Source organism: Pundamilia nyererei, unplaced genomic scaffold, assembly GCF_000239375.1.
Source record: "Pundamilia nyererei isolate P.nyererei 1_Seehausen unplaced genomic scaffold, PunNye1.0 scaffold00189, whole genome shotgun sequence".
Classification (NCBI taxonomy): Eukaryota; Metazoa; Chordata; class Actinopteri; order Cichliformes; family Cichlidae; genus Pundamilia; species Pundamilia nyererei.
The window spans coordinates 961,307-975,689 of record NW_005187590.1 but is presented as its reverse complement, the minus strand read 5'-3'; the positions used below and the strand labels follow the sequence as shown (position 1 = coordinate 975,689).

Sequence of the window (14,383 nt, the reverse complement as noted above, 5' to 3'; positions counted from 1 at the left end):
GGTATGGTAGGCACACTGTAGTGGGGAGCTCAGATGTGTCGTCTCTGATAGTCGATTCAAAGTAGGCACTTCTGAAGCAGACAGTGATGATCGTTAATGCTTCTGTTCTCTGGCGCGCCTGACGCTGACCGCTGCAGTCACATCACATTAATCCAACTGTGCTTGTCACCATATGTACACCATTTATGCCTTCTGATTAGTGTGGGAGTTAAGAATGACTATGGCTGCACATGTTAGATTAATCAATCATTTCAGAAGGGCAAATTATTGCAATGCCAGCTCATTAGTTTCATACCAGGAGATTTATCTTGGAAACAAGCTGCTTACAAAAGCCATCACACAGACTAGGAGAGTAGATGAATATTTGCATTTGGGAGTCGAATGGTTCCAAACAGCAGCCTGTCAGCCTGTAGTGTTCTTACTGCTGCAGAGACTGATCTGTGACTGCATCTGGACAGGTCGTTTGCTTCGTGTGACGGGAGCTCTCGGTAGCTGAACAGTCAGGAAGAGAAAATCTGATCAAATCTGATGTCATGAAGAAAACTCTGCTAGCAGGAGGAGGGAGAGCTGTAAGCACTTGTTACTTTTACCCCTGTGGGGAGTTGTGACACAATATTGCAGCATCAGAAGAAGGTATTCTGGATGATAGGTTTAATCAGATTTTCTCTTCCATCTTTGCAGAAAACTAACAGCTCACACAGACTGGAAGGTGCAAAAGTTAACAGCTGATATTCATGCTTCACATCCTGCAAACTCTCTGCATCAGTTTAGCGAGTTCTGCGCCACTGTCAATCATCACAACGACCAGGATCTGACTGGGCTGAAGCAACTGCATGACCAAACTGTTTTAAGGTGGAAGTTAAACCTTTTGAAGTGAATCTTGTCACTATGCCCACATACTGAAATTAAACCTTTCTCTCAGCTACTGTTATTATTATTTTGGAGTACAAAAAAGTAAGCAAATAAACCCAAAAGCAGCTGATCAAAGAGGATTGGAATAGTGTTAACATGGAACAGGAACCCTGTTGTTTTTTTTAAGCAATAAGAATGACCCCTCCCAAGCTCTCCGAGTATGCAAAAGGGTAACCTGCCGAGCATGCGGTGTTGATAAAAATCCTGTCAGCTCCAGCATTGCAGACTGCTGGAGGAAAAAGCCTAACACAGTATAGAATGTTTCCGGAGAAAGAAAAATAAATTACCCCCAAATTTCATAAGAATAATCCACATCCTGCCCTCCCACTAAAACAGTAATAATTTATTTTTTCATTTTCTATTGAATTGCACACACTGCGATGAGGTGGCAACAGTTTTTCACCAGGCGCTGTGCGTTTCTGAACAGTCTCTGAAGCACCGGTATGCTGCTGCTCTTCTCCCATACTCGCATTTTTGGTCCCTTTGGGCCTCTTCCAGCCTCAGCCAGCCCCCGGGGGTCAGGCTCCCATAACTGCTGAGGTAAGGTCAGTTCTGGAGATGCAGATTCCATCCTCCATCACCTCTTCTGCTCCCAGACCTCAACCATGTTCAGGTCGAGTCTCTCGAGGCTCTTCAGCCCCTGGATGTTCTCGGTGTAGAACGCCACGTCTACCACCACCAGCCTGCAAACACGAGTCAAAGTGTCAAAGACATGAAAGATGGGGAAGAGCTATGCTCTGACAAGAAGCCGTTTATAACCTTCTAAGACCTGAACTCTTCCACAGCAGCATTTTTAATTTCTCTTTGATATTTGGTCACATTGGGGCCCGATGAACGTAGAAACAAAGAATTACCAGATTTTTTTTTTTTTTACCTTATTTTTGTTTTTAAGAAAAATGAGAGCCACATATGAGGATATTCATATGTGGCAGCAATGATTCTGGCACCGTGGCAGCTGTCACTGACACACACCTATCACCTCCGTTAATTCCAAAACTAACTCACAGAAGTGGAACTCTAAATTTGTGTCAGGTTTGTTAAGTACAATTCTAGCACTTTAATATAGCAGATATAAAGACATGTCAAGTATTCATGTAATGTTCAAAATTCTCTTTCAATAAAATGTGAAACAACGGGGAACACCAGCAGGAAAAGAGGTGCTACTTCTCTTCAGAGCGAAGCAGGAAGTGCTGCTCTGTCATATCAACATACTCCAATCATTAGCTGGTTTTCAGGGCACTTACCCATGCTGCGGTCCTCCATCATTAATAACTCCAAGCCGAGCCAGCTGCCTCTTCAGATGCATTTTGAAACTGGCATTGATCCTCAGAAACAGCATCTGTATATGGATACACAACTCTCAAGTCTGTGATCAACAAGCTGTCACAGACACAAAAAGAGTAGAGAAAACAAAAAGATCTCACCTGTGTCTGTTCTTCAGGTAAAAGTTCATAAATGGCTTCGTGCATCTTTGCCATCTGCTTACAGATGTTTCTGAAGCAGGCTGAGGGCATCGGAGCCTTCACTTCATACTGAGGACATAAAAGGATACGCCTGAGGTCATGTGATTCTGTGCGCATTTGGAATACAACAATTTAAAATACACAGAAAGATTCTGAGAAAGTGCATTACACATGTCAAAAAGTCATAAATTCTGTACTAATAAAGGACAGAAATGGATACCTGACCATCAGGTATACAGTGCAAGTATAATTTAGTAGGTTCGATTATTGGTTATTTGTTTGTTCTATTATCTAATAGCAATGATTCTATTAAGTCTACATTAATTCAATACTATTATTAAAGTAAAAAAAAGGATTAACACAACTGTGGAAATATTAGGCCTACACACACTGCCTGAATCTCATTACAACTGAAAGTCCTCTGTAAATAGAATTATTTTTATGCTTGCATAAAATTTTAAACCATTCATAAAGTGTTCTCGTGTTCCCTGCCCTCATCTTACCTTTGATAGAACCTTCTCAAACAGACTGTCCATGATGGCCACCAGCTTAGCAGAGATCTCTGCTATGTGATCGTTGTAGTCCTGCAACACAACAAACAGCCTCAGCAACACGACTCACATCGAGCTGAAATCTTTGGAGATTTTGTCATGACATTTTATTTTTAACTCTTCTCTCAAACTTTTATTTAGCCAGGATGAGGCCACACTTAAAGTGGTCATGCTGAGTGTTACCTTGGTGATGTGATCAAAGTGTCTGAGAACACTGAATTGTTTGGGCTGCAGTTTGGTCTCAAAATGAGCTCTGATGATGGGAATGTAGTGAACCACCAGCTGCAGACAGCGGGAAGCTAATGCTACAACACACACAGTTAACAGTAAAAATCAGCATTCTCAACCATTAAAAGTTGCTTCACATACTGAAAAAAACGGTCTACTTGTAAGCAGTGTGTGTAGCAGGTGTTATATACCAAGGTTTTTGGTGGTGATGGTCTTGAGGCCGACGATCTGCAAAGCTCCGGCTCCCAGAACCAGCTGGCAGCTCCGAGAGTTGAAGTGCTGCAGAAAGACAATCCAAGAAAATTCAGTAAACACCACCACTCTAAACCTAAGGCTAGCATACCAGCATGTCACGGCTGTGTCAAATGTAAACACTTCAGTGTTGTGATCAAATTGTTTCTAGGAAACAAAGTCTTTTCCTGTTTACTAACTACAAGAGGCTGAACTAACGTAGGATCGTGTGATTTGTGTGCTGTTGAGTTTCTGACCTTGAGGAGGTCTGCCAGACGCGTCAGCATGTCTGTAGAGATGGATGGGATGTCATTGACACACTGGCAGTATTCTAAAAAGATCCGGATCAGCAGCAGAACCGTCCTGAAGGAACACAAAGGCGACTCAGAAAATCTTTTAAAACTAAATGTTCACATTTAAAAAGCATTTGCGCTGTCTAACTTCCAACTTTAATGACAGTGTGAGGACAGAATAATATTTAAAATCATGAAATATGTGATTTCACCTACCCAACAACTGCATATTTCTGCCCGTTGACAAGCAGAAACTCTGTGGGTTTCCTGTCATTGGGACCTGGAATGGAAAAACGAATGTTACAAATAATAAAGCTGTTCTTCTTGTGCTGTGATGTTTCTCTGTTGCTCTGTATGCAAGCTGTGGAACCAAGCCTCAGTGACAACAACACAGAGCAGTTCTGCTCTACTCCCAGCTTCTTAAGTGTAATTTAAGTCTGTCTGCATGCATGTTTCTGTCCAAACTGGAGGAGGGGGAGACTGCTGCTGCAGTGAACAGGTTTCACTGTTTTTAACACTCTGTTTCACTACAACTCTTTGTATGTTACAAGTCCGCTCTTCTCTGCGCCTGCTGACAGACCAAGAACAGCACAAGCAGCACCAAGCAGACACACGACTGCACTTTAACATAAATTCTGCTTCATGTGGTCCGTTAGGGAAATTAACTGCCCAACCCTCACCCAACAGGTCTCATAGATAACTGCCTCTCAGGGAGTTCTTTTGTCCCCACTGTTGCCAAGTGCTGCTTATAGGGGACTGTCTAATTGTTGGGATTTTCTCTCTAAGGTTTGGGGGTCTTATAAACTCCTTGACTGGACTGAACTGTGAATCTTTACTTCTTTATCCATTTTCTTATTTTACATCAAAGTCAGCATATATATGCAATGTGTGCGTAGGTTACTCTGTAAGTAGTCAAAACATTTCAGAACTGTAGAACTAAAACTACAGAAATTACAAATAAAACCAGGTTAATGAGGATTTTCGGACAGTGGAGTCTGATACCTGGGATTTTGCGCTCTGGTAGTGATATTCTACCATTAGCAATGGAGTTCACCAGATCCTGAAACTCAGCAGGAACCTCAGCCTGCTTCCAGCGCTCATTATCCAGCAGCAGGCTGCAGGGGCACAAAAGCAAACTTCAGCACCTACACTGCTACATTACAGGAGTAAGACCAGATACACACTCAAATTCAACCATGAAACTAAACCTTCACTCACTCACACAAACAGTTATCATATTTAAAAGCAAGCCTTCACATCCTGAAAACAATGGTACTGCAGGTTACCTGAGTTTGGTCTTGCGTTCTTCGTGGAAGCGGTGGACGAAGCGGTTGGCCTGGCTCTGCAACGCGCCCCTCAGGGAAACGCTTCGCCTGCCACAGAGCTCCTCTGTGTCCCTGACAAATCCCTCCACTGCCTGTGAAAGACAAACGAACTCCGCTGAGGTCAGACGCTCCAGAGATCCATCCTGTTAAACGCAAACACAAACACTTCAATTACATTTTCAGGTTTATCCTTTTCCATAGAAAACCTCGAATACAGACACATGTACACCATACCTTGGCTCGGGCTGTGAGCACTTTGACGCAGCGGTCATGGCTGATGTCGGAAGCAGTGTACATGAGCTCCTGGAGGTTGTTTATCACAAGGTTCAGCTCAAAGTCGGTGGGCATCATGTTCTCACCAGGCCTGAACACAAACACACTCACTGTTAACAGGCTGAAGAACCGAGTCAAAGGTTTCACAGCTTTAATCCCTCTCAGTCATTTTCACTTTTGGTTAAATCATTTTTGTACTTTATCTTGGGCAACAACACTTCCATTTTTGTTTTAAGAGAGCCAGTCTCTACATTTAATAGGGAACTACAGGAGATTATAAGCCACTACAGTCCACATCACTCTGTAAGATCTGCTGCCACTGGTTTTCAAGTCCAGTTCTCGTGTAAGTTATGCGTGTTTGCCATTTTCGTAGAATCAACTAAAGAAATAAGAGCATCCTGTGTTTTTGTGATAGGCGACCAGTAACAAAGTATCTAAAATGCAGTCATAACACTGGTTCATCCCTTTTTTTATGCTTGAATAATTCACGGGTCAATGTTAAGTAGCATCACAAACAAAAAGTGTTTTTCACAAAGTGCTCTGATACAGGAGCCGAACTGAAAAAGAGAGAAAAAGCACCCAATGTCTAAAGAAAAGCTCCTTCAGAAAGCCTGGAGAACTGCTGCTCAAGACAACTTTAATTACAAGAAAATCTGTCTTGTTGGAAGGCTCAAGACTTTTGAACAAAACTGTCACTTTACGGTTTGATGCCGTTTTCAGTAAATAAGAAGACCTGAATTGCAAAAAAAGGAAAATGCAACAGCCTTTTAACCAGGTGTCAGTTAGAGGCTATGGTGCAACGGGACTGCAATTACCATGATATTTTTGTTTTCAAACAGAAAAAGAAAAAAAGAAGAAGAAGAAAAACTTAAGAGTGACATACATGAAGCTCTGCTCTCTGCTGGCAGACATTTCTGTGGCCCCAGAGTCACTACTGGCAGTCTCCACCCGGCCCTGCTGGCTCCTGAATCCTGCTGCAGAGCTCTGATCCTGGGCTGCCGGCACTACTCGCTGTTGTTTCTGCTCCTGCTGTTTCTGCTGGGCATCATTCAAAGCATCACTGATGAACAGGCCTTCGTGGGTGAGGTAGGCCAGCTCAGCCTGTCCCTGCAGGAGTGACGGGACCTGAGAAGCCTCTTGGCCGGATGGTTCTGAACAGGAGTCCTCCAGGAGACGGGTTTTCTGGTTTGAGTCCAGAACCTCTAGAACCACATTCCTGATCACATTCATAGTGGCCTAGCAAACAGGCAGTTGGGTAATAAGGTGCACAATTAGATTCAGTTTGTTGAATTCACACAGAAAGAATATTTTTACCTGCATCAAATGTTGGATAATGTTTGTGATGCGTGAACCATCTTCTGAAGTCTAGCAGACTAAAAATAGGAGCTCTGTACCAGGAGCTGTTTTGACTAACCTTGATTCTCTGCAGGAAGAAAAGGAAGCTCTCAAAGACATTTTTCAGCAGGTCAAACCACTGAGGGAATGTCATCAGACGCATTTGGTCAGCAAGCCTTGAGAAACACAAATGCACACATGTACAGCGAGTCTCCATGAGGTTCAACTTGGACTGGTATTTTCTTTGTTTACAAAGTCAATGTGCTCATTAAACATTCCATAAAATGCTTTAATACAACCAGTGGTATTAATCACATTGTTCCAACTTACTTAACAACGACTTCAGCATCAATTTCTTCTATCTGCACAACACTATCTGCCACACACTGCAAACACAAAAAGGTTTCTATTACATGATAAATCGCAGCTGGATCGCTGTTATTTAATGCAGCGCTTAGAAACAGATAAAGACTGGACTGTGTCAGGAGGAGTCACACCTGAGAGACGATTGCCTTGGCCGCTACGATCATCTCATCACTGTAAATATCCAGAAAATCCAGCTTCCGCTGCCGCAGCAGGCCGAACACCAGCGACTCCAGACGCTCCTAAAATCCACAGACAAACGCACCAGAAAATACAGAGTCCTAAAACACTGACATGACCGGGCAGCAGGGTTTCAGAAAGCTGAGATGAATTTAATATGAGACCGAAGAATTCAATTACGTAATCACATTCAAAGACTAAAAACTAATACTGATACTCAGCATGAGCAGAGCTGCACAGCTGTATATAATTGTTTCTGTCAGACTATAATGATGACTTGCTGCCAGAAGCAGATTCTACATTTTGTTTGATGTAACTGAAACTAAAAGCAGAGGCACATTCAAAATGACAAAGAAATATAATTTAGTCTTTCGATATTAAGCATCACACTGATGACAGGAACAGAAACGTTGATGTTTTGTGTGTGTGGATGTAGCAGGAATACTTATATTTATCATGTATACAGAGATGCATGCAAATGTAAATGGCAACCGCACATTCCCCAACAGTTGTCGTTGTCAGTCATCTTCTAAACATGACCATCCTGAAATCTATTAGACCCTTTGTGTTGAAGGTGATTGTTCAGACCTTCTCCAGAACCTGTGGCTCATCTCTCAGGCTGCGGTTCAGGTCACTGTGAGCGTACATACTGAAGTCCTCCACCATCATCTTATCAATCAGCTTCTCTAGCTCGCACAGCTGGGAGCCCAGATGTCTGAGAGATGCAAACACAGCATTGTACAGCTGCTCTGTTGGCTGCTTGTAGAACATCAATTTCAGACATCACAACAAAAACTATCCTAGTAAAACTGATCCAGTAAACACACTCTCACCTGAAGCTGTGGATGCCCTGCAGCTCTTGCTGGAGCACCTCCTTAGTGGTGGCGATAAGTTCCAGTGCTCCAACAAACTCAGAGGTGGAGAGCAGCAGCTGTACAGTGGGCTGTGTCTGATGCACTGCGGCCATCAGCTTCAGCTTGTTGTGCAGCTTCACGCAGTTGTTGCGAGTCAGGGCGGTGCAGAGAGCCTGGAGAGGTCCTTGGCACATGACCTGGTCCATGGCAGCTGTACGGCCCCGAAGGACGGCCACGGCATGCTGCGTCTCCTGCAGCTGGTCCTGCAGCTCGTGCTGCGACGACATAGCATGGAAAAACGCTTCGGAACGCAGCGAGATCTGTCGAGCAATGCTCACCTCCACCACATCTAGGTAGTGGCTGAGCTGGAGGAAAAAGAACATCATTTGATTAACTTCTACATATGAAGGTCGCTGGTTTAACTGATCTAATGACTGATGAGCACAAAAGTGCAAATCAACAACCATCCTGTTTGATTAGGATCCTGTTAACTGTAAGCAGTTAATCACATGACCGATACTAAACCTCCACTGCGGTTATATTCTACTTGTCATAAGTTTTAAATATCTTCAGGTAAATTAACTGAACAATAACAATATGCATTTCATCCTTAAATATATAACAACAGACGTCTAATTTCTGTGTTTAGATCAAGTCCATCAAATACAATTATAAATAAATTACAATTATCCATCATTTTTCTTAACCTCTCCAGTCAACACCAACCAGTGTCCTTTTAGAAATCATCTTGGTAACACCTCAAGGTAATTAACTTATAGAATGTATCTACAGGAACTTTAATTTCACTCCTCATCAAAAGTGACTGGACCGGTGAGTCTACAACTCCTGCTAGCTTTCCCTAAAATAAAGATTGAACGATATATTACAAAATTTCCTGGAGTGCCACGTGTCTTTCTTGTAAAACTGAGAAAAGCAGAAAATACTCACAGATGTAGAAGCTAAAGGAATTTAAACAAGTATTTAACAAAATTGCTACTAAAACTTATTAGTATTATTATTTTTAAGTTCCTTTTGTTCTTTTGTTATGCTACAAGGCCCCAACACCAAACTACCTCTTACTGGTCAGTGGTTGCTTCTTGTTTAGGTTGTGATTAGCTGTTTAGACAGATAAACATGCCGGTGTCAGAGCCAAAACCACTGTGTTTGTGGATGTGTAAAATTCAACACAAACAGCAGGGGGGGGCAGGAGCACCCTGAATTCAGCCCTCTGCAGGTTGATCATTTTCATTCCCATTAAACAATCGCATCCTTTATTCCTTACATTTCACAGTCCATATCAGTACAGATACTCAGCATGATGCTTTTCTCCATTGTGATCTGATGCGTTTTCAAAGGAACTCTATATAACTGCCTTGGGGTGTTACCAAGATGGTTTGAAAGGAACACTTTGAAGACACATCAGTGCAGGTTTACTCTCGATCTACAGATCGCCCTCCCTGGGTGATCTGTGCGTGTTGATGAGAATTCACCTTTTCCTGGAGCAGTTTGGAAGAAGCCACGTCTCTGCTGCTCTTCCCCCCAGCATTGTTAAAGTGTGACCAGGGAAGGACCATGTTGAAGGTAGCCGGGTCCTCAAGAGCAAAGTCGGGCTTCATGAAAATCTGACAATATAAAGCACAGTGAGACAGTGAAGCAGCAAGGTCACTCTGGAGACAGCCTGTTGTCACAATAGTGTCACTATCATGTCTAAGCTAATAAATGAGACATGCTTAGTTGCAAGTGTCAAAAGAGTCACAATGTGTTTGAGTCCACAGCTAAAATAATACAACGGAACTGCATTAGAGCATTGGCCACACTGTCAGAGTTAAAGGGAAAGAGAAATCCAAAGAGAATCAGACAGAATATTATGCATGTTTGCATAATTACCTTCGGGACTTGCTCCAGCTCAGTTCTGGATTTGTCTGGAATAAGCAACAAAAGCTCTAAATCACTATCGGTTACAGTAGTTATGTTTAAGAGTCAGAATATCCTTTTGTGTTGCTCAGCTAACAAAGTTTGACAAAGTTTAGTTTCTAAGACTGACACTAGAGTGTGCTCTGTACAAACTAAACAATAAAAATAAAAAAGACAGGAAACTTGTGAAAAGTGCAGCAAGCAGAGAAATGTGTTTATCAGATCAAATTCTGAAATGTGCATTAAAGGCATAAAATATTGTTTTGGAAGCAAATCAAAAGAAAGATAATAAAACCCGTGTGTTAAACTGTAAAAACCCTTAAATCTATTAAAGAGCCAAGGTTCAGGACCAAACTACGCTCACATACTCTTAATGTGTGGTACAGTCAGATGTGACAGTGTATATGTATACACTGTAGCCTGCATATTTGCATCTGAAGTCATTGTGTGCTGCCAATCTTAGGCAGTCAGAGAGTCCTGCAGCAGCTGGTTAATAATTCATACCTTGGTTGGTGGTGATACTAGAGACAGCGTCGACATCATCTTTGTTGGGGCAGATCGTCTTGCAACGTTCATGGATTCGTTCCCTCTAAAAATGAAATCACGAAATCCAAAAAGGAAGTTCAGGATTTTTGGCCCAGCCCGCTCTCTGTAAAGCTAACATGATCGTTACGCACCAGGAAAAAAAGGCTTGAGTGAATCACAGAAGCCAAGTTTGATGATACAAACTAACAAAGGTTACAGCTGTGGGTCATTAGAGAAGAACAAAGCAACACACTGAACAAGAAATCAGATGCATGAAACTCGTAGGAGGAAGTGAAAACAAAGCTACAATAACATTTCTAAAAACTAGATGACTCTTACAAGAACAGAAATGCACTGTCAGAAGTGCAAGAGATGTTACAGCTCAATCTCACCACACTCAGCTGGTAACAAAAGTAATAAAAGACTAAATGAGGAACAGAAAATGAAGCAGCACAGGCCAAGACAATTTAAGAATTTAAAAACACATAAGAACTTTAAAGCCTGTTTGCATTTTATTTTCATTATTTTAATTGTTTGTAGAATGTTTGTTGACAACATTAAAGCATCAGCTGCATTTCAAGACATCTATTCTACTTGAAACATGACAGCCAGTAAAGGAAGGTTTTATCCAACACATTCAGGTGTGTTTGTACTGTATCGAGACTAGGGCTGGGCGATATGACCCAAAATTCATATCTCGATATTTTTTAGCTGGATGACGATATAAGATATATATCTCGATATTTTTTTTTAAAGCCATAAGTTAAGAACAAAAAGAGAGTTCTTAGTCACACTGTGTCCCAGATGTCACACAGGCACTTTTATTTACATACAGCGTAGATGTACATGAAGAAATTACTTAAAAATAAATTATCAGCATTTATTAAATAATCATGGTCCATAAATAAAAGAAAACAATGTTGTTTTTGTGCATAACAAAAAGCTCACAATTGTGCAGTCAAAATGTAAACTAATAGACGCTGAGCATAATAACAAAGAGACAGATTTCACAGCTGCACCACGTCTCTGAACAGGTGCCATTTGTGGTCCTTATACACACACAGTACGGTAATATTACGTTGAAGCACAGTACGTATCACTCCGCGAGGCTCCTCCCCGGTAGCCGTAATCCTCCGACAATCCATCAAGCGGTGCAGCTCCGTAGCTTAGCAAAGTCATATTAAAACATTTTTTGACAGATTGCTGAGCGCTGTGTACCACATAAAATCGGTTCGCGGTCAGTAAGCACAACCAGAATTCATACATAAGGCGCACAGTCGAGTTTTGAGAAAATGAAAGGATTTTAGGCCGTGCAGCTCCTCCGGGCTGCATGTCGTTAGCGCGGTTAGCTCGTTAGCGTGGTTAGCTCGCTAACACGTTGACGCCGTCCAGCCCCACGCACGGGACGATCCGCTGTAACTCGCTAACGGAGATTTTCCGCTTTCATCTTGTCATTGCCTGCAGGTGAAGCTATGGGGGAGGGGGAGTTGTGTTCAGTGAAGGAGAGGCGAGGCCGAGTAACGTTGCGTAGAGACAAAAGTGGACGAAAGAGAGGCAAACCTGCGGCTCCACAAGTATAATTATAACGTAACATAAGCTATATCGATATAAACGATATTGTCACATCTTATATCTCGTATGAAAATATATCGATATTTTTAAAAAACTCGATATATCGCCCAGCCCTAATCGAGACTGGATTCCCTTTAAAACTTTGAATCTTGAATACAAACGTACAGCTGCTGTCTCTTAAACACAAAGACATTCCTCACTGGGGCTGGGTTAATGATGAACGTAAGACTATCTCAAAACGCCATTTTTACTCACGTCACTTCCATAATCGTTTAAGCACGCTACTCATCCTACCCACAGCGCTCTGGCTTGGTTACCAGTTAACTTCTGTAAATCAAACCCTACTTTAACTATTAAACAATAAATTACTATCAGTAACCATGTATGTTACTGTTCATATCTATACACATAACTGCAGTTGTCATGTTTCCTCCAGTAGAAGCTATCAGTTAAATGGCCTGTATTTATATAGCGCTTTTCTAGTCCCTAAGGACCCCAAAGCGCTTTACACAACCAGTCATCCACCCATTCACACACACATTCACACACTGGTGATGGCAGCTACATTGTAGCCACAGCCACCCTGGGGCGCACTGACAGAGGCGAGGCTGCCGAACACTGGCGCCACCGGGCCCTCTGACCACCACCAGTAGGCAACGGGTGAAGTGTCTTGCCCAAGGACACAACGACCAAGACTGTCCAAGCCGGGGCTCGAACCAGCAACCTTCCGATTACAAGGCGAACTCCCAACTCTTGAGCCACGATCGCCCACAGTTAGAACTAATGTAGCTTAACTGTGAGGCAAAACAAGAACAGCAAATCTCAGCCAAATGCCAGAGTAACACAACCATTGTGATAAGTAACTCTGTCAACAAATGAGTGCATGTACAGGAAAAAAAGAAAAAAGAAAAATCAACATGAAAACCCCTGACTGGTTAAAGTGAAAATCACATATTTAACATACAGACTGAGACACATCTTTCCATCACAACAGCTTTGGCATCAGTACTTCTATTGCTTTTTTATTTAGTAAACTCCTCTAGGAAATGCAAATGCCTCCAGTATTCAGGCTGTTTGAATTCCTGAGATTTAAAAAAAGGTCCAGCTTTATTCAGACATTTTCATCTTTTCTTCTTCTATAATGCCACCTTTGTTCTAAATGGTGGGAAAATACAGCAGCTGCTCATCAGCAGGAGACAGTTGCATTGTTTGCACAAGATTTCTTAAACTAAAGTTCTTAGTTAACAGATGCATTTCAAGACTTCTACTTTACATGTCCTGAGCAAAAAAGGCTACAAAGTGAAACTGCCTCAGATTCTTGACAAACCCAAAACAAGAGAAACGTAGAAAAGGTTGATTGTAGGGTTTTCACTGGGAGAAACGTTTCGTCACTCATCTAAGTGACTTCTTCAGTCTCAGCCGACTGCAGGTTTCCCCAATCAAGACTCTCTCAAGAACAAAAATATCCTAATAGCATCTTTAACATTGACTCCACACAGATCTGAGCTGCAGTGATACTGACTTGTCAACAAATCATAAATGCTCTTAATAATTCGCTCTAGGTATTACCTGAGTCATCTCTTGCAGGTAGGGCCCAAAGTGCTCCTTGGTGATGTTGGGGAGGCAAAATGAGGGCATCACCTCCGTCTCGGTGAAGTCCAGCCCCCATGTTTTAGTGAAAAAGTCAGATTCCCTTTTGGCGAGCCGAGGGTCATTCAGTGCAGCTGGGAGGTTGACCTTCGAGCTATAAACTGTCCATCGGTCGTGCTCTGCCACCACAGATGGGCCATTACACAGGCCCTGCGCCTCACCTGGAGGACCACATAGAAATAAAGTCAGTGCTTTCATTTTCTGCGGAGAACAACAACTCATAACTTAAGCATCTGGCCTGCCATGGTTTCTTGGTTTTGTTTCCATGTTCCTGAACTTAAATCACAGCTGTGGCCCAGGTGAATGCAACAAACAGCAACATCACAAGCACAGCAGTAAATCAATGCACAACATACAGATAAAAACTGCAAGACGCTGTGTTTTCCTGCAGTGTCACAAATTTGTCTATTTAAAGTTCATTTGTGTTCAATATGACAACGTGAAAGAGAGTGGGCTTTAGATAGCCAGTATGTAAAAAAAAAAAAGTATACTTAAAAAAATATTAGCATCACTGTTTATGTTTCTATGTAAACTTTAAATGACTGATGACCCTTAGCGCAGATGTATAGATGAACATCTAGATTTTCACCACCTTTTATAGACTATTTTCACTGTCTAACTGCAAAATATGTATACTTTCTGGTTATGTTCTACTGCTAAAAATGATGCCTATGCATGCCATTGCACTGAAGTCAGTCATTCTTCCTACCAGTC

The 14,383-nt window shown here is 42.1% G+C and overlaps 1 protein-coding gene across 1 annotated transcript; it reads right to left on the bottom strand.

Moving 5' to 3' along the window:
• Positions 1–287: 287 nt before the first annotated feature.
• vps54 (VPS54 subunit of GARP complex) lies at positions 288–13,914 on the bottom strand. Its single transcript, XM_005747143.1, has 22 exons — positions 13,908–13,914; positions 13,589–13,830; positions 10,427–10,511; positions 9,896–9,930; positions 9,499–9,630; positions 7,988–8,373; positions 7,743–7,869; positions 7,109–7,216; positions 6,942–6,997; positions 6,691–6,787; positions 6,160–6,512; positions 5,238–5,367; positions 4,965–5,146; positions 4,681–4,793; positions 3,895–3,958; positions 3,643–3,748; positions 3,346–3,433; positions 3,110–3,231; positions 2,879–2,959; positions 2,337–2,444; positions 2,157–2,251; positions 288–1,595 (listed from the first exon to the last, which is right to left on the bottom strand). The coding sequence occupies exons 1-22, from the start codon at positions 13,912–13,914 to the stop codon at positions 1,490–1,492; spliced, it is 2,823 nt and encodes a 940-aa protein (XP_005747200.1). The 3' UTR covers positions 288–1,489.
• Positions 13,915–14,383: the final 469 nt, after the last annotated feature.